The sequence below is a fragment of the Cannabis sativa genome, chromosome 7 (genome assembly GCF_029168945.1).
Source record: "Cannabis sativa cultivar Pink pepper isolate KNU-18-1 chromosome 7, ASM2916894v1, whole genome shotgun sequence".
Lineage (NCBI taxonomy): Eukaryota > Viridiplantae > Streptophyta > Magnoliopsida > Rosales > Cannabaceae > Cannabis > Cannabis sativa.
Window position 1 is genome coordinate 468,019 of NC_083607.1, and position 19,446 is coordinate 487,464.

General features: G+C 26.9%; 2 protein-coding genes across 2 annotated transcripts; one reads left to right on the plus strand and one right to left on the minus strand.

Moving 5' to 3' along the window:
• Nucleotides 1-961: 961 nt before the first annotated feature.
• Nucleotides 962-2,590, minus strand: LOC115697862 (uncharacterized). Its single transcript, XM_030625020.2, has 8 exons — nucleotides 2,420-2,590; nucleotides 2,224-2,313; nucleotides 2,090-2,149; nucleotides 1,960-1,999; nucleotides 1,763-1,856; nucleotides 1,610-1,669; nucleotides 1,420-1,511; nucleotides 962-1,341 (listed from the first exon to the last, which is right to left on the minus strand). The coding sequence occupies exons 1-8, from the start codon at nucleotides 2,536-2,538 to the stop codon at nucleotides 1,255-1,257; spliced, it is 642 nt and encodes a 213-aa protein (XP_030480880.1). The 5' UTR covers nucleotides 2,539-2,590; the 3' UTR covers nucleotides 962-1,254.
• Nucleotides 2,591-15,591: 13,001 nt separating this feature from the next.
• Nucleotides 15,592-18,665, plus strand: LOC115697847 (E3 ubiquitin-protein ligase RMA1H1). The gene is made up of 2 exons (XM_061119108.1): nucleotides 15,592-15,797; nucleotides 17,797-18,665. Exon 2 carries the CDS (start codon nucleotides 17,818-17,820, stop codon nucleotides 18,550-18,552), a length of 735 nt encoding a protein of 244 aa, XP_060975091.1. The 5' UTR covers nucleotides 15,592-15,797; nucleotides 17,797-17,817; the 3' UTR covers nucleotides 18,553-18,665.
• Nucleotides 18,666-19,446: the final 781 nt, after the last annotated feature.

Below are 19,446 nucleotides of genomic sequence, written 5' to 3' on the forward strand. Positions count from 1 at the left end.
GTTAAATTTTCACTGGTGTTCTACTGGTGTTTTACTAGTGTTCTACTGTTATTTTGAGTTATTCTGCTTTGTGTTTTACTGGTGTTTTATAAAAACACATTATTTTTGAAAAAATTTCCGTGTGACAATATTTTTGTAAAAGTTAACCCAAATTCCAGTATTTTTGTAAGTTTCCCAATGGATATAGTGATAAAAGTCCAAAAGACCAATGATATGGAGTACAAAAGAAGGCCCAATAAGCTATGAGAAGAAAGCCCAATTCAAGATAAGGCCTCGATACTTTTGGAGATGAAAACGGTAGCTTTAAAAGTTATGGAAAAAAGGTACTTAGTTACCCGTAATTGGTTATTCCCCTCGTTAGCATAAGGGTACCTTACTTAATTTTCTCTTTTTTTTTTTTAACTTTTTCTTCAATTTTCTCATAAAATAAACTTTTTTGAAAAAATATTATATTTTTGCACAAAAAAAAAAAAAACATAAAAACCCATAAAATTTGTAATTTCCTCCAAACAATTTGGTCTAAAACAAAACATAGCTAAGAAAAGACAAATATGGTTTTATGTTCATATTCCAATTCCATACCATATAACTAACCTTACTAGACTTCACAATAAGCACCTCAACCTCCAATCCTAGGCTTATTTCTTCTCTCGAAAATAGAATCCATCCACTCCTCAAATTCCAACCCAAATATGATGCCTATAATCTCCTCTAGTAAATGCAAAACTTCAAAAAGCAAAAAACACAAGTTTCCCTTGATGGGTTTTGCTTCAACATTTCAAAAAAATTAAGTTGAAATATATTTCGAGCCAAGGTTGCTCAACAACTATGCAATTTCAATACAATGCCTTGAACTCATGCACACAAGCTCAATATGTCATACACAAACACCATGATCTGTATAGGTTCTTGAAACAAAATTTGGAAGCAATTTTCTATGTAAAAAACAGGAAAGGGAAACTTTTCTAGACCAATTATTGTCATCATATTCATATGTATAATGGTTAAACATGAAAAGACTGTAAAACCATAAGTGGTAACTATAGCTGGTTTGTACCTATGATGTTCAGCCAAAGATTCTTAATATTCAATATAGACTGTCGAGCGAGTCGTTAATGGAAATTAACTATGGACAATTTAAGTTTTTTCTCCTATCTAGAGATAGTGTATATAATAAGGAAGATATTGAAGGACATATCTTGAATGTCATATTCAAAAGAGTGGTAACTTTAGCCTTTACTCTGAATCAAATCTTCAATCATCAGGTGGGAAATCCTCATCTGAGGCATTATCAAAAAGGGAACCCAAAGTTTTCCTCAAAATGCTGAAAGTTTTGTCATCCTAAGAGTCCAAAATAGGAATGGTTATCAGAATTTGAGCTTAGAAAACCTCAAGTTTATGATAAGTATATTAATATACCTGGGTTTTCTTTTTCAGGGATTCCTCCAATCGAGAAATTTTCTCTGAGCAAGCTTTCTCATGTTCAGATATCATAGTCTTTTCTTTCTTCCCTGATATCTCATTTGTTTACAACAACAAACAGTAATGTAATTCCATTTCACTACAAGAGAAATAAAAAAAAGAGTAGTGCCCTGTAAAGAAAACTTACTCATTTGTTCATATCTCTTTAAAAGCCTTTCCTTCTCTTCTTCAAACTTGGAAATAGTATCTGACGCCAGAAAATGAATCTCTTTACCCAAACATAAAGAATAAGATCATAGAATATCAGTTTCAATTCAAATCAAAAGAAGACAGAAAATACCTTTCAAAGCCTGCAAATGGGTTGTTTTTTCCTTACAAAATTGCTGATAAAGTGATTGAAACTTAGAAGTTTCACTTTTCAAACAATTCTCAAACTAAAAAACACGAAAACACAGAATCAATAAGTCAAAAACAAATTGCAAAACACTCATTGACAGCTAAAAACAATGAAATCAATCAAAACTTTCATACTCAAACCTCTTTCGAGCTCTTCGAAAGTGCTTTAACAAAACCTTGTCTGTATACACAAAACCAATCTTATTTCTTATTCAAACTAAAAGATACAAAAAAACTCATTCGATCTTCAATACAATAGATAAATTCTTACCTATCCTTATCAAATTTGGACTTCAATTCATCCATCATAGATTTGATCTCAGCAGCCACACTATCACCGTAATCAAATTAGTAACCAAACCATAAAACCATGAATTAACTAAAAAGATCGAAAAAAAAATTAACCTGGAAATGGTTTCTTCGTTCTTCTTCTGGCCATCCTTATGAGCTTTCTCCCTAATTTGTTGAAGCGCTGAGACGATTCCTTTAATATCGCTAATGAAAAACAATCAAAGCACAATTTCGACAGATTATTCTCAATCTCAGATCGATCTTCATTGAAATTTCAAAAAAAAAAAAATACATATATATGAATTAGAACCTGTCGAGGTCGAGATCTAGATCGAGATGAAGATCTTTGGAGGATCGTTTTCTCTGATCGGACTCCGGTTCAGGGCGGCGCTTCTTGGAGGCTGAGGCGTTGGTTTTGGCGGAGAACATTTTTGAAAAGTTTCTCACTCACTCGTTTTTGGCGGGTAATGAAAAAATATTAACCCAATTTTGAAAAAATATATCTATTTATACTTTTTTTTTTAATATGTAATTTTATATATTTGCACCAAATATATACTCTTTTCCTTATAATACTGAAATTTTCATGTATTTATTTATTATTGATTTGATTTTAAAATTTTATATTATATTCCTTTGAAAGGGATGCTGCACCTCTATTTGTTTTATTATCTAAAATAATTTTTTAGTTAATTCTTTTTTTCATCGTTATTTACGTAATAGTTATTTAAAAATGTTAGAAAAATTTAATATGCCAAAAGTAGGGTTCAAACAATGTGTTGCATGCGTGATTATTTTATTTTATACGTGTGTGAAATAAACTATTTGAACATTACTTTCTATATTGTAAATTATTTTGAATTTCTCAAAAATTTGTATGATATCTTAAATAATTATAACGTACACAAATATATAAAAAAAATAAACTAAAAAATTCTTCTAAATGCAGAAAACAGGTAGAGAGTGTATTAATGTTTCCCTTTCAAAGAGTTGCATTTGAAAAATTCTTAAATAAACTTGTTTATGTTTATGATAATAATTTACTATTTATGTTTTTTTAAAAAAGAACATTTTGTCTATGATAATAATTTTATTATTAATACTAAAATATATGTATTTTTTATTTAGTTAATGTTTGGTGTAATTTAAAATTCTAAGATAAAATGAAATAGAGAAAAGAGATTTTAATAATATAGTTTTTAATAATAAAGTTAAAAATGGTCTAAAATGCTCTAGGCATAACACATCTTATATGTCTAATTTATTGAGTATTAATATTAAGCATCAATAGGTATGGTATCTTGTACCACTATGAGTAGGGTAGGCATAAAATAAGGCGGGTTAAATCAACGTTCAAGGCTCAGAAAAAATATATTTTTTTAATTAAATATATAGAAGGTTTTTAAAATATCACATATTTTTTTAATAAAAGGTCTAATTTTTTTTTTTTACTAAAATTTTGGTCTTCATCGTGAAATTACCTTTTATAATAATTAATGATATTTTATAATTTACTAAAATAAACCATATTAGACTTGATACATTAAGTAACAATATGATAAGTGCTAGGCACTATTAATATTTTTAACATTTATTTATTTAATTTGTCAAATCTCTTGTTTGATTTTTTTCATTGCTTTTGTTTTTCTTTTTATATAACTTTGGAAGACTTTAAAATGATTATGGTCAACACAATAATAATTGTAATTAATGATAAGGATGACTTCTATATAGACCAAAATTATCAAGATATAATTAATTAGCATATAGATTTCAAGAATTATTCAATATCTAACTAATTATTCAGTCATTTTATATCAAATATTATTTGTGGATGTCAACTATAAGAATATCATATTGTTTGTCAATTTTATATTCAATTATGTAATTGCACATATAATATGTTATTAATAATTCGTAGTTGAATTGAAAAAATAAATAAATAATATTCTTACATTCTAAACTTATCCTCAATCATTTTACATATAATTACAAGAAAAATAGTATCTAAAGTTAGTAATCATTATAAATGTGTCATTTTGATTGTATTTCAATAGTATTTTTTAAAAGTAATTTATTAATGTAGCATTAATTAATATGATATAATTCAAAAGTTTAAGGTAATATGCATAAATACATTGTTGTGCTAGTAATTTTCTTTGTATTTTTATTTTATTTGTTTTAAGGGAAGCTTCCTTATTTATATTCTTGTTTGTTGAAGAGAAACAAGAAAAATATATGTTTAAAGTCCTCATCAATGGATAATATTCATTAAAAACACAATATATATATATAATTATAGAAAATTTTATAATACACTCCCTTAAAATATGTGTACTTTTATCTGTTTTGGTATCTAAAAAATAGTTAGTCTAAAATTTTTTTATGAACGTATATGTTGTAGTTATTTAAAATATATAATAAAATTTTAAAAAATTTAATACGTTAAAAATAGGGTTTAAAGAGTTTGTTACACGAGTTAATTTTTTACTTTATACGTTTATGAAATAGACGGTTTGAACATTGATTTCTATATTGTAAATTATTTCGAATTTTTTAAAAATTTTACTAGATGTCTTAAATAATTATAACGTATACGACTATAAAATTGAAACTAAAAATTTTGTATAGGTACTGAAATAATTAGGAGTTCCAATCAATGCATACATTTTTGTGGGATGTATGATAAAAACAACCTATAATTATTTGTTCTAATCATGCACTAACTATGTTTTTAGGTTTAGTATTTAAAACTCAAGAAACATTAATGAGGTATTATTAAGAATCTCATATTTTATATAAGAATTGTTTGAATGAGATCCACACGTGTTAGGGTGCACACGTGTGATATCCTTAAGAAAAGTAAAACTCACTCAAAGCCAAGGGGCACCATACCATGCACACACTATGGACTTGGTATTTTCTCACTTCTCATACCACTTTACTCATCACTCTTTTTTCTTTCTTATAATTTAATTTAATAAACTTTACTCAACTTGTTTTTTATTTTTTCCAAAAGTGAAAATTGAATTTTTGTAAGGCTAAATAGAATTTTTGTATCAGCTTGATAACTTTGATATGCATTAAATCATAGTTTTAAACTTTTTAAATTGTTAAAAATTATCTCGAACTATTAAAATTGTTAGATTCAAGAACTTTTATCAAATTCCGTTCAATTTTACTAACCAACGAATGCACATGTACTAAATCGTGGCCCCCATACTTTAAAATTTACAAATTATGTCTCCTAAATTTTGACATGTACTAAATCATGATCCCCGAGCTTTCATTCACGTCAGACTCTCGTTAGTAAAATTTGACAAAAAATTTTAATTCAATAATTTCAATAATTCAGAAAAAAAAAAAATTAACGGTCTGGAAAGTTCAAAAACATAATATAATACATGTTAAAATTTGAAAAAAAAAAAATTATAATTAGCCTTAGTAATTCTAGTCTTCTAGAAGGGCCAACTTTTGATAAATACCAAAAAATCATTTTCTTTTTCTCTTTACACCTTTTCTTGTTTCAATATCCAATAGTAAGAATCTACTTTAACCTTTTCTTTTAGTGCTTTTAAATTTAACCAACTTTATATCCTTCTATTAAAGATTTTATTTTATATTTAAGATTATTTTATTGTTTTCAAAAGTATCAATATTATTTTCTTCTAGAATACCAGTTGGAATGCAGGCCCACAAACAAAGCTGTGGACAAGACAAGTTAGACAGCAATGACTGATAATATGTTATGAAATTTATAATTTTTTTAAAAAAAATTAATAATTATTATGCTTGAAATCATACAAAACAATTAATTAATAATTTAAATCATAACAATGTAGGCTTTTGATAAATAGTGAAAATAGTATTATGAATACAAGATTATAAAAAGAGTATTACTATTAGCACTTTCTCGATATATCGTATTGTAATTGATTAGCGATACTCCTCAAAAATTATTATATTAAATTATATAATACTCGGTACTTAGTTAGACTAATAGTGATATTAACACATAGGAAAGTGCTAGACACTACTAGTACTCTTTAGCATTTCTCTTAAAAAAATTATGATAAGTCTACAATATACTTCATACTTAAGAAATTTTTTAGTAAAAAAAAATTATTACGCTATAATTATTTAAGACCATTTGTAAATTTTTTAAAAAAATTTAAGTAGTTTACGATATTGAAAATAAGATTTACATATTTTGTTACACGTATGATTATTTTTTTTTTTATACGCGTGGTAAATAAATGTTTAAACCTAATTTTTGATGTTGTGCACTATTCAAATTTTTTAAAAAATTTACAAGTGATTCTAAATAGTTACAGCGTACGCGATCATGAAAAAAAAATAGATTAAATTTTTTTCCTAAATACCGAAACAGATAGGGAATCCACCAACCTTTATAGGAGTCTACTACAAAAATATCTAAAAAATTATATATATTTAAATAATGTCACCCCATAACGGGTGGTGGAATGTGCACTTTCTCAACTTTGAGTTATTTATTTATTTTTATTTTCTGAATTATTTTTTCTTTTTTTTTTATGAAGAAATAAATTTTTATTAATCAAAGAGAATCAAATACACCTAATTGGGAAACACCCCCAACAAAGCTACTTACAATTCCTTTACATTTTTAAGGATCAATCTATCAAGACTTGATAACTTCTTTTCAACTTTGAGATTCTGTTTAATGACTCTCTATATACAAATTGGAGCTAACCAATTATGCTTAAATAGACACAAATTTTAATTTAGCCAAATGTCATATATAGCACTTGCTAAGACATCATTAAAAAAAAACCAAAAATAAACCTTCTTAGCCTCTTAACACCAACCAATTGCGCACTCTTCAAAAGAACTTGGCCAAATATGACTTTCAAGCCAACTCTTGATATTTTATAGCACTACAATCAAATAACAAGTGATCACGAGTCTCTAAATTCTACTAACACACCGAACAAGTTTCAATGGTAATAAGAACATCATGTTTCTTGACAAAATTATCTCTTGTAATACAATTAGTGTGTAAAATGTGCCACATAATAAATTTATATTTTAATGCTGAGAGCTTACCATGTCGCTTCTATATTTCTAAATTAAATTTTAATAAGTAAATTTTATATTTGATTAAAAATGAAAATATAATTCAACAAAATAGATATATCCATCTCCATTGTGAAATAAATTGTTCAACATTATTTTTATATTATATATTATTTTAAAATTTATAAAATATTTTAAATTATCTAGAAATTAGAAAGCACCAAAAGAATTATACTTAAAAAAAATCTAAAATTAATGGAAATATTGAGTTTGGCATTCTTGTCACTTATCATATTCAAAATGATGTAAACAATTTTTATTTACTTATTTATTTTAATATTACATTATGTCGGCTTTCATGTCTTTTTCTTTTCTTTTTTTTTTTTTCATTTTTTTAAAATAAAGAATCTTTGCTAGACTTTTTTTTTTCTACTTTCTAATGATAGATTTTTATTGCGTTCAAACTCTACTAGCTTTTGTTATTACATGTCGTAATGTTATTAGATTTAATATGAATCACACAATTCTTTGTATAATTAATCAACATTATAACTCTATTAACAAATTATCAATTAAAAATAAAAAATTAATAATAAAATTAATCAGGATTTTTACTTTTGATATATACTAAATTATGTCCTTTAATTTTTTTGGTCATTAAAAATTTTCTTTGAACTATTGAGATTATTAGTTTTAAGGACTTTTGTCTCATTTTAGCCATGTAATATTTTTCAATTAATTAGTAATTTGCAAAACAAAGTAATTAATTTTTACCGTCAACTAATTAAAAAATTACATCAATCATTATAATAAAAAGAATCATATTTGTCCATCCAAACTTAATAATTTAGAATTTGAATCTTACATATGTCTTGTTTAAGACACTATACGAATTTTGTATTGACGAAAAATACATTTTTACCATCATTGAGTGTTATGTTGCTAAAAGAAATTATTGGATTTATTACAAACTCAAAATTTTAAGTACAACAGTAGAGAAATAATCATTCCATGTCTCTCAGAAGCAAGTACTAAATCTAAATCATCACGATAATCACCCTAGCACCAATTTTAGCCAAATCATTAATGCACGTACAAACTCACGTCATAATTGATTTTAACCATCTCCGAAGATAGTTTAGATAGGGATAGAAATTATACCCGTAGGTTCGAGTACTCGCAGCGGGGGTCGAATTTCGGGGGCAGGGGTGGGTATGAGTTTAAATGTTCATACTCGAGTCGGGATTGGAGCGGGAGTGGGGGAATAGATACCCGCCCCGATATAATATATTTATATATTGAAGTTTTAAAATCATAACTATATTAAATTTAAAATAACTTTATAGTTTAGGTTTTTTTTAATTACATTAATGATACATTTCACTTTTCATGAAAATGTCTACGGTGATACATATTAATAATCACACTTAATTAAGTGCTTTAAAAAAATAACACTTAATCGTATTTTCGATTACCAATTTTATATTACTAACTCCTTCCACTTATATTTTTTGCTTTATTGAGTTTTTGTGATTTTTTTTTTTTTGAAAAAATTATCTTTGAGATATTATTTTTTTAAAAAAAAATATATATATGTAATGGGTATTCAATGAGAATTCTTTTTCTATCGAGTAATCGCTGCGCTGTCCTTGCTTTAATTTAAACTAGTATTCGATCCGGTATGTGAGTGAACTTAAGAAATGGGTATGAGAGTATGAGAGCAATCTCCACTCCCGCTCCGTTTATATTTCTAAGTTTAGACCATTTAACAGTTGACTTGTCTCTAATATTTTTCTCAAAATGATCACTTCTCCCTAATATTATTGTGCATAAACTCACACTTAACCATTATTATCCATTCATTTAAAATCTTATCATGAAAGGAGATTATTATAATTATTGTTATTATTTAATTACAAAAAAATGGTTAATAGACAATAATGCATGCCTAGATAATTGTGAATAACACGTTATGAAATCATGAAATAGACATTTAAATTATATAATTTAACGTGACTCATAAATATATGTTATAGTTTTTTCTTTACAAAAATAAAATAAAAGTATTATAGTTTTATTGCTTTGGAAAAGGAAATACAAATAAATTTATGAGATAAATTTAGATAGGTTCATTGTTCAAAAAAATAAAATAAATATAGATTGGAAAAGAAGACAAGATCACGTGGGAAAATTAATTATAAATATTTTATTTTAACTTACCAATTATTTATTTTTATTAGAATATAATTTACGACATAACTCTTTTAATATTTGCAGTTAATATATATTATTTTAACTCATTTAATCTTATAAATTGTTATATATACGATTTGAACACATAATTTTAACTCTTTTAATATTTATAATTATTACACATATAATATATTTAATAAAAAAATATAGTAAAAAAATCTTATATATCTTACAATTTTATTACAGTCATACCTTTTTAATTATTATATATTTGTTTAATTAAAGAAAAACTGATTTAATTTTTCTATAAAATTTGTATATTTTAATTATAAAATAGGGTATATTATTTAATACGTAGTCCAATAATATATTTCTATGTATTTTTTTAGTTGGCACTAGTACTTAGCTGTTAAAAGAGTACGACTGCAATAAAATTGTAAGATAAAATATTTTTACCGTTATTTTTTTTTTTTTATTATAATCATATTTGTAATTGTAACAATAGTAAATATTAAAGAAATTGGCCCACAAATATACCTTCTTTATTTATGAACTACCATTCTACATGTAATACATGTTTTTTTTTTTTTGTTTGGGTGGGGCATACATGTATGTACCCATGGCCTATTTGATGTTAAGATTTTTTTTCTTAAAGAAAATAAATAATCTATTTTGGGATGACAAAACAATTATATAAATAAAAATAATAATGAAATGAAACATATAGAAATGAATTTTTAGCTAAACACTCACAAACATAGGAGACATTGATAGACAACCATACACTAAAAGTTCAAATGAATTATTGCCTTTTTTTTAATTTAATATTTGCTTAGATGATAATGAATCCAAATAAATGAAGAAAAAAGAATCATATAATATTTGCTAAAAATAATATTGAACTTTTTTAAAAAAATATATATGAAAACATATGCCCTAGCCTTTTATTATCTTCCAATATTGACTATGTATTTTCTTAATATTTTCTTTTCTTGTTCTATTTACTTTTATAAAAGCATAATAGTGTTTTCCAAAATGATATCCTAATACCCTTTTTCTTTTTTGTGGCTACATTTCAAATAGAGAAAGAAAATATATAAAAGATGTTAATTCTATTTTTGGCATATTTAATTGACAAAAATATTTTATTATTCTTTGTATAATTTTGGCTGGTATACTTTAATATGGTTTCCTATTTGGTGTATTCAAACTTGAAAGGAAAGTTGTCTAGCTTTCCTATTTTTGGAAAAAAGGTAAAAAATGGTAAGTTTGGTTACCCATTTCATTTTTATCTAACCAGCTGTGTAATCTGATCTTGTGTTGAGTTTCCCATTTTCTTAGATCAGGTTTCTTGAAGAGAAAATCGGAGCTAAACTTTCCTTTTCTATAAAAGGAAAGTTGTAGTTACTGCCCACGATTCTGTAGGTACAGAAACGGAAATTCCTGGACTGATTGAAGAATTATTTTAGGGAAGTTTCTAGTGGGTTGAGGTCTTGTTCAGACCGAATGTAAGCTGTCTATGAGATGTATATTCATTATAAATACATCTTATAGTAGCTAGGTTTTGCATCTCTTTCATACACTTAGAATTGCTTTCATATCTTAAGGAAAGAGTGTCTTTGTTTAGTACCTCTCTTGGTACCTCTCTTGTATCTTTGAATTCCATTCATATCTTTAGAAAAGAGAGTCTTTGTTTTGTAGAGAAGAGTTGTTCTACTCTTACTCTGTTTATTTGTTGTTTGTATTGTCTTGAGTCTGTATTCAAGTCTACAACGAAGAAGAACATCAGTGCACCTTCGGGAGAATGGTATTTACAAGCTTTCGGGAGATTGCTTTTGAAGTCTTGCATCGGGAGGATACAAGCACACAACCTTCGGGAGATGGTTGTATAGGCTTTCGGGAGATAGCCTTTAAGCCTTGAATCGGGAGGATTCAAGCACTCTTCAAGGTGATCGAAGGGAGTTCGAGCTCTTGAAGTTTTATCAAGATTCGGTTAGTAGGTGGAATACATCAAGCTTGCGGCATACAATAAGAGGGAGTCTATTTATGCATAAGTCAATTACTTTGTATTTTTTGATACCGATCTAATGAATCTTATCTCTGGGCGTGGCCCCGTGGACTAGTAACAATCTGAAAGGATTGTTGAAACCACGTACAAAAATCTTGTGTGTTTTTACTTTTATGCACTGTTTGTTTTTCTGGGTTTCTCTGGAGTTACAGAGTTGCATTCTGTAACTACAGAAAACTGTTTTCAGTACCAGTTTTATTATTCCGCATTTAATTAATCATTTAATTAAATAATCAAACTGAGAATATTAAAATACGGAATTTCAAAAGATTTTTAAATAATTATGCCAATGCTAACTTTCGTAAAGAACAAAAAATAAGAAGATACTTATAAGATATTACAAATAAAAGGTATTTTTTGTTTAGGATAAATATTATTTTTAGACTATGTATTTTGTAAAAGTTATCGATTAAATTTTCTGTTTTATTAAATAACAAAATGAGTTATGTATTTTTGAAAATGATAAAAATAGGACCCTGAGCTCAATTTTCAACATTTTTTTAATATAAACAACTTGAAGATAAAACTTAATAGGAACAAATGTAGAAAATGTAATCAATTTTGTCATAATACTTCTAAATCAAGTTATTATTAAATTTTATTTTGACAAAAAATCAGTTCAGGATCTAATTTGTACCATTTTAAAAAATATAGAGTCTATTTCGTCAACAGATGGTGTAATCAGTAATTTTTACCAAATACAAAGTTTAAAATAGTATTTATTTTTTTTTTTATTATTGTTTTTATTTTTAGTAGCATTTGATTAATTAGACTTGAATTATGGTTGATTATTAGTGTTAAAAGATTAATCAATTATGCAATTAATTCTCTCGAGTCTCAATCTTTTAAAGATTCAATCTTTTAAAGATTCAATCTTTCTATACGAGCACTATTCTCGCCTGAGCATGCATTTGATTGTGACACCGACCATGTTTTTCAAGCAAGTGTAGGGCTCAAGCATTACAACATTCAAGCACTATTCTCAACTACTCTTGCTTGAGCATTTGCTTGTGACGCCGAACAATACGTTTTTCAAAGTGTTTTACAACATTCGAGGATGCCGAACAATACGTTTTTCAAAGTGTTTTACAACATTCGAGTACGTACTATTCTTAACTACACTTGGATATTTTTCAAGCAAGTATATCGCTCAAGCATTTGTTGTAATGCTTGAGCATGTTTCGTAGATTCATTATTGTTGTAATGCTTGTCTCGAAATGGTATATATTCCTCGTTATATTGCCATACTGAAATTGTATGCAATAAATTATATATATATATATTAAAAAAATTTGTTATTTTTTTTTAAAAAAAATTTGTTATTTTTTTTTTTAAAAAAAGTTAATTGTAATTTTTATTTTTTGAACTTTGACATGTACTAAATCATGTCTCTTAAACTGTTTTAATTATTAAAAAAAATTCTTGAACTATTAAGATTGTTAGATTTAAAAATATTTTTTTAATTTCATTCGATTTTACTAATTCTGTGATTGTCCATGTACTAAATCATGCTCCTAAACTTTAATATTTACCAAATCATGTCCCTCGAACTTTGACATGTACCAAATCAAACTCCTGAACTTTTATCTATGTTAGACTTTTCTAACTAAAATTTAAAAAAAAAAAATCTAAAATATTCAACAATCTCAATAATTCAGTAGAGATATTTTACGACCTTAAAAATTTAGGGACATAATTTAATTTGTTAAAGTTTAGGGGGTGAAAATTTCAATTATCTTAAAAAAGAAAAAATCAAAATCAAATGTTTGACTTGTTATCTATAATTACCATAGTTTGAGGGGTTTATTGTGGTGAGGTAGTTTGAGGAAACTTTAACTACATTTTTCTTTGGACTTGTTTGAAAAAAAATTTATTAAAGAAAACGTGAAAAACTCTACTATAAATTATTTTGAATTTTTTAAAATTTTATATAATGTGTCAAATAACTATATTCTGTATTATTATATATATAAAAAATTAAGAATAAAATTATTGAAGGTTAGATTTAATAGAAAAAGATGTATCGATCCTATATTTTTTTTTTTTTTTTTTACAAAAATTAACAATATTTTCTAAATTATTGCAATTTTAATTTAATAAATAGTATAAAAAATTGCTAATAACTCATATCGCATCAGTATGATGTTGGGCACCTTAAGGTGCCTAATAGCAATGCTCAATGCTAAAAGATATCAATAATGTCTAGCACCCTTCTCGGTGTCATATTGCTATTGGTGCAATAAAATATGAGGTCCTATATAGCTTAAAATAACAACTTTTAGGGAATAACAACGCCTTATGATAACAACGCTTCAATCAAGTATCAGGCTTTTAGGAAATATCGTTAACCAATCGTAGAGCGCTAGCTCTAACATCATTGGTGCCCAATAACAATGCTCTAACAAAATTACTTAAGGAAAACTTTCAAATATACCATTTAATATTTTATTTACAATTTTACAATCTAAATTTTTATTATAAAAATACGATTGTAAAGTTTTAAAATTACATAAATATATTTTTTCAGTGAAAAAGTAAGAAAACAACGAGAAATCAACCTTATGACAACTATAAATAAACTATAAAACAACTAAAAAATAATCTCATGACAAATATAATACAACTATAAAATTAAAAAAATGATTTATTATTTTACTAAAGAGATATTTTCGTAATAAAAAAGTTCAAAGAGTAAAAATATATATATATTTTCATATTGACGTATTTTTATAGTTTTATTTAATTTTTTAATCTATATTATGTAAATTTTTCATTATTTAATATATATATTTTAAAAAAATGTAATAGAAATGGTAAAGGCACCAATGGTGTCTAACCCCTTATTACGTGTCAATATTGTTATTGGTGCAATTATGTATTAGGTCCATATAATTTAGAGCATTACTATGGGGTACCAAGGTGTCTAGCATCCATATGACATGACGTCTTATAATTGATTAGCGATTTCTATAATTTTCATTAAATTAAAATAAGTAAGACCTCAATATTGTGCATCAATAACTATATTAAACCTCATAAGGATACTAGATACTGTGAGTGCTATTTAACATTTCTCTATAGTTTAATGTAATAATTTTTTAAGAAGTATCGCTAACCAATCGCAATTCGACACGTCTAAAATGTACAAGACACCACTAACACTCAATAACGATATTCGTTCGAGTAATTTGTGGCATAAATATCTAAGTTTAACTTCTGATTGTAAATAAATACCTAAATTTAATTTTTGGTGGTAATAATACTTAAGTTATAATTCTAAAACTTCTATATGTACCTGACTATTAAGTATTAAGTAAATCGCCACGTGACAATAATTGATTAGTCTATATACTTAAATTTTTATTTTTTTTTTTAAAAAAAAAATTAAATGTACTAATAAAAAAACAACACATGAATAATAACTTGACATTTAATGACTAGATTCCTACAAATTTTCAGAAATATAATTTAAGTATTATTATCGCTAAAAATTAAACTTATGTATTTATTTACAACTCATATATAACTTTAGATATTTATGTCGCAAATTATTTTATGTATTACTATTGCAATTAATTAGCTATATCCCCTTGATGCGCTGGCAGTTAAAACTTATGGTCAGCCCGACCTGTTTTTGGCTAAAGCTATGGCGTTGAAGGAGGCGCTCAGTTGGGTGAAGAGAAGGTGGGTTGAGGGGGGTGTGCCTGCTGGTGTGGTTATGGAGGTGGACTCGCTGCTGGTGGTGCGAGCCGTGCAACAGAAGAAGCGTTTGTTGTCTCCGGTGGGGCTTTTAATTTCGGATTGTGTAGCTCTTATGCAATCCTCTCTTTTGTTTCCTATTTCAATTAGTTTTGTTAAGCAGTCCGGGAACCAGACGGCTAACTTTTTGGCTCGTTCTTCTGGTTCTATTTTTGGTTGTGTTTCTCTCGGGGTGTTGTCCCTACTGGTTTGAAAGCTATCTTGGTAGCTGATTTGATTTAATAAAGTTTAATTTTTTGGTTCAAAAAAATTAGCTATATCCCTAATAGTTATTTTCTTAAATTACATAAAATTAATATTTAATTATACCAATAATAATATTACACTGAAAAAAGAGTGCACATTATCTTTTATCATTTCTCTTCTTTTTAATATTTTTATTTTTATATTCTTTTTTTTTATAGAGCAGAACAAGGCATGATTGGATTCGTGTATAAGAAGCCGACGAAACTCACGCCCTGCCAATCCACCCAAACCAATCTTTCTCTCTCTTCTTCTTCTTCTTCTTCTTCTTTATTAATCGCCATTGAACAAGGAACCCTTCTTCTTCCAAGCTTCCAATAAGCCACCACACACACACACTGCTATATCTTCTTCTCTCCACAACCTTTAGGTATGTATTTCTATATTGTATTATATCATAACATTTGTGATGTGTTTTTTGAAATTATTACAACAAAGATTTGATCTTTTTATGTTTTCCTTATCTGGGTTAAGCTTGTTTAGATTCTATATTATCAAAAAACTATGCTTTTTTTAGATTTTTATTTTCTTCCCATTTTCATTTTCTCGGTAACCAAACAGAAATAAAGATTATGCATTTGGGATTTGCATGTTGTCTTTTAAACACTTGGAAACAACTTTTACAATAGAGAGATTTAAAATGGTTTAACCCTTAATTAGTTCTTAATCTTTTTTTTTTTTTGGTTTAGATCCAACTTTACCTTATTTTTTTTGTTGGTGATATCAACTTTTGTGGATGAAAAAAATAGTTTGGTTTTTGGGAAATTTGCTTAAACTAACAATATAAAAATGTTAAATTAGCAAAATAAACACATTAAATGATTACATTTTGTAAATTTATGGTTGTATAGTGTAATTTTTGGTCGCTTGTACGATCAAATATGGTTATTTTGCTAATTAAATCAACCAAAATCTCCATAGCTAACAAGCTCTCCATTTCCTCTTCAAGATTTGTTTTTTTTTTTCTTTCTTGAAATTGGATTATAGTTGTCATAGTCTTTGGTTTATGTTAATGGTTTTGTTTATTGTTTTGGGTTGACCAAATTGGTATGAGAGAGAGATAAAGTCAATGATGCATTAATAAGTTATAACTCAGATTAGATCAGATCAAAGCTTCATCTCTTATTGGAGTTGGCTTTGGTGTGTGTGAGTATCAATATCACTTGGAGTATTGCTATTAGTTAACGATATTTTATAAAAATTAATATATATGATATGTTGGAGGGTGTTAAGTACTACTGGTACCTTTTAGCATTTCTCGAATAACTCTTATTGTTCTAAGATTAGAGAGTACTGTATGTACTACTATTCATTGAAAATTTACTTCTTCTTCTGTGAAACATTTAATGCTTTCATTACATCTCTCTTTTCAATCTTTTCCATTTTGTTAATAGTATCCAACACACAATGACACTATGACAAAGACACACTGCAATTTAGGCACCAAATTTAGAAGGGAGAAAAGGGCACGGTAAGAAGTCTATTGATACACTGTAACAAAGTCACTATGCAATTTAGGCACCAAATTTAGATAGGAGAAAAGTTAAGGGCATAATATTTTAATATCGGGTCCCACACATTTAACTGCTAATCAATTAAGGTGCCTTACCTAATAGCAATTCTTATTAGAAAGAGAGAAAAAGTTAATTAAATAAAAATAGTGTTGGATGCCTACCCATCATCCAATGCTATTTCCTTTTGAAATGTTGTATCAATGAGCTAGCTTTCAAAATTATTTGGTACACAAAATTCTTTATTAAAGATAAGATTTTGGAATTATGTATAAGTTGTTTCATTTCATTTTTTTTACAATTTATAGTTTGCATAATTTATCTCAAAGGGTGAAAGTGAAACTTTTGTATTATTAATTATTATATGATAATGAATTTATATTTTTCTAGCTTTTTATAATGGGTAAGGTAGAATAGAATCTATTGGCTTGAGTTATAAGTAAATTGTTTTGATCTTATAATGGTGGGGTCAATTTTATTGATAAATGCTTTAAATATGAACTATTTTCCTAAAATAGCTTCTAGAAATGTTCTCCAATGTGTCTAGAATGTCAATTTGGTATGCATGCAAAGTGATTACAAAAGAAAAAGACTATTTTGCCAAACACTCACAATTGTGAATTGAGATTGTGAATGATCTTAAAAATGTTATCTTTTTCTTTTTTTGAAATTAAGATTCCTATCTAACCCTACAATATTTGGGGACCAGGAAATTATAACAATTGCTGTGTAAGTACCCAGAAGGGACTCGAACCTTAGACCTTGTGGGAGCGAACCCTCTTGGGTCAAAAATGTGATCTTTTTCATGCCAAAGATTTTCTTTTTTCTCTGAATATTTTCTTACATGTTTTTTTACAGAATTGGTGGTTCAAAATCATAATGGCTATGCAGCAACAACATTACTATGGTCATGAATGGAAACCCATATCAGAAAATTCATCAAATGGTTGTTTTGATTGTAATATCTGTTTAGATTTTGCTCATGAGCCAATAGTAACACTATGTGGCCATCTTTACTGTTGGCCTTGTATCTACAAATGGCTTCATGTCCAAAGTGCCTCTCTTGCCTCTGATGAGCACCCTCAGTGCCCGGTTTGCAAAGCCGAAATATCACACACCGCTATGGTACCTCTCTATGGTAGGGGTGGTGTTGGCCACAACAACACCGAGCTTGAAAGAAAATCGGTCAGAATGGGAATAGGAATGGAAATGGAAATCCCGCCTAGACCATCAGCTTGTGGTGCACAAATTGCCCTTACATCACCTACTACTACTACTACTACTCGTTCAGGTCAACAACAACTTCCCTATCGAAATCCTTACCAAAATCAACAACATTACCACGACGAGGATGATGATTTATTATCATCCTCATCGCCCATGACAGGTTTTCATCACCCTGTTGTGGGGATGTTCGGGGATATGGTCTATGCTAGGGTTTTTGGAAACTCGGAGAGTTTGTACTCGTATCCAAACTCGTATCGGGGTCTAATGGGGAGTAGTAGTAGTAGTAATCCAAGGCTGAGGAGGCAAGAAATGCAGGCTGATAAGTCACTTAATAGAATTTCAATATTTTTATTTTGTTGCTTTCTTCTTTGCCTTATTGTCTTTTGATTCTTCTACACATTGCTCATTTTGTAAACTTTGTAAAGAGGAAAAAAAGATATTGAGGTGAGCTTATTAAAAACATAGATATATTTATATATATATATAGATGAATTGGGATCTATTATATGTATTAATTTTCATGTGAATTTTTATAACCCACATTAGATGTTTTAGCCAATAATAAATTATTTAATAAACTATGAAGATATAATGAAACAATTGACATTTACTTAATTGTTTTTTGAGATTTTTGTTAATTTTTTATAACTAGATTCTCAAATCTCAACTCAATATGTTTTTTTTTTTTTTCTGATAAAAATAAAAATGAAGTGAAAGCATATTACATTTTGGTTGTTATGGTTGCCATAAAGGAATGGGAGAGAGTTTGAAGCTTATTAAATAATAAAATATAATATTTTTTTTCTAGAGAAGTAACACTTTGTTGTAGAGCTCATACTGAAAAAAAGTAGTTAAACTAAAAATGACATTTATATTAATATATTTTAGTTGTATTTTTTGTTACAAAATATCCTTTATTTATTTGTCTAATTGAATCAATTATTAAAAGAATTATTGGTGACACTTGATATATTTAATAGAGTTAATTGTGATTCTTTTATTTTTTGATTTTATATATTTAATTTTTTTATTTTTTATGTGGCAAATTTTTTTATATATATATATATTTTTTTTGTAAATTTAAAATATCAGCTGGATATTATCATTAAATACCAATTGAATTATTACTGTATTGACTTTGAAGTTTTATTTTCACGTATATACATGTGTACACAATAGTTATTCAATTGGTATTTCACAGTGATATTTAACCGACGTCTCAAATTTATATTAAAAAATAAACTTAAGAGAATTTTATCACAAAAAAAAAATAAAAATATA

What these genes read in the sequence shown, in the direction of transcription:
- LOC115697862 (XM_030625020.2), bottom strand. Translation starts at nt 2,538, where the DNA reads ATGTTCTCCGCCAAAACCAACGCCTCAGCCTCCAAGAAGCGCCGCCCT. An exon ending in AACGAAGAAACCATTTCCAG is followed by an intron (nt 2,150 to 2,223) that starts GTTAATTTTTTT and finishes TTACGGTGATAG; the next exon opens with TGTGGCTGCTGAGATCAAAT. An exon ending in CCATTTGCAGGCTTTGAAAG is followed by an intron (nt 1,670 to 1,762) that starts GTATTTTCTGTC and finishes TTCTGGCGTCAG; the next exon opens with ATACTATTTCCAAGTTTGAA.
- LOC115697847 (XM_061119108.1), top strand. Translation starts at nt 17,818, where the DNA reads ATGGCTATGCAGCAACAACATTACTATGGTCATGAATGGAAACCCATA.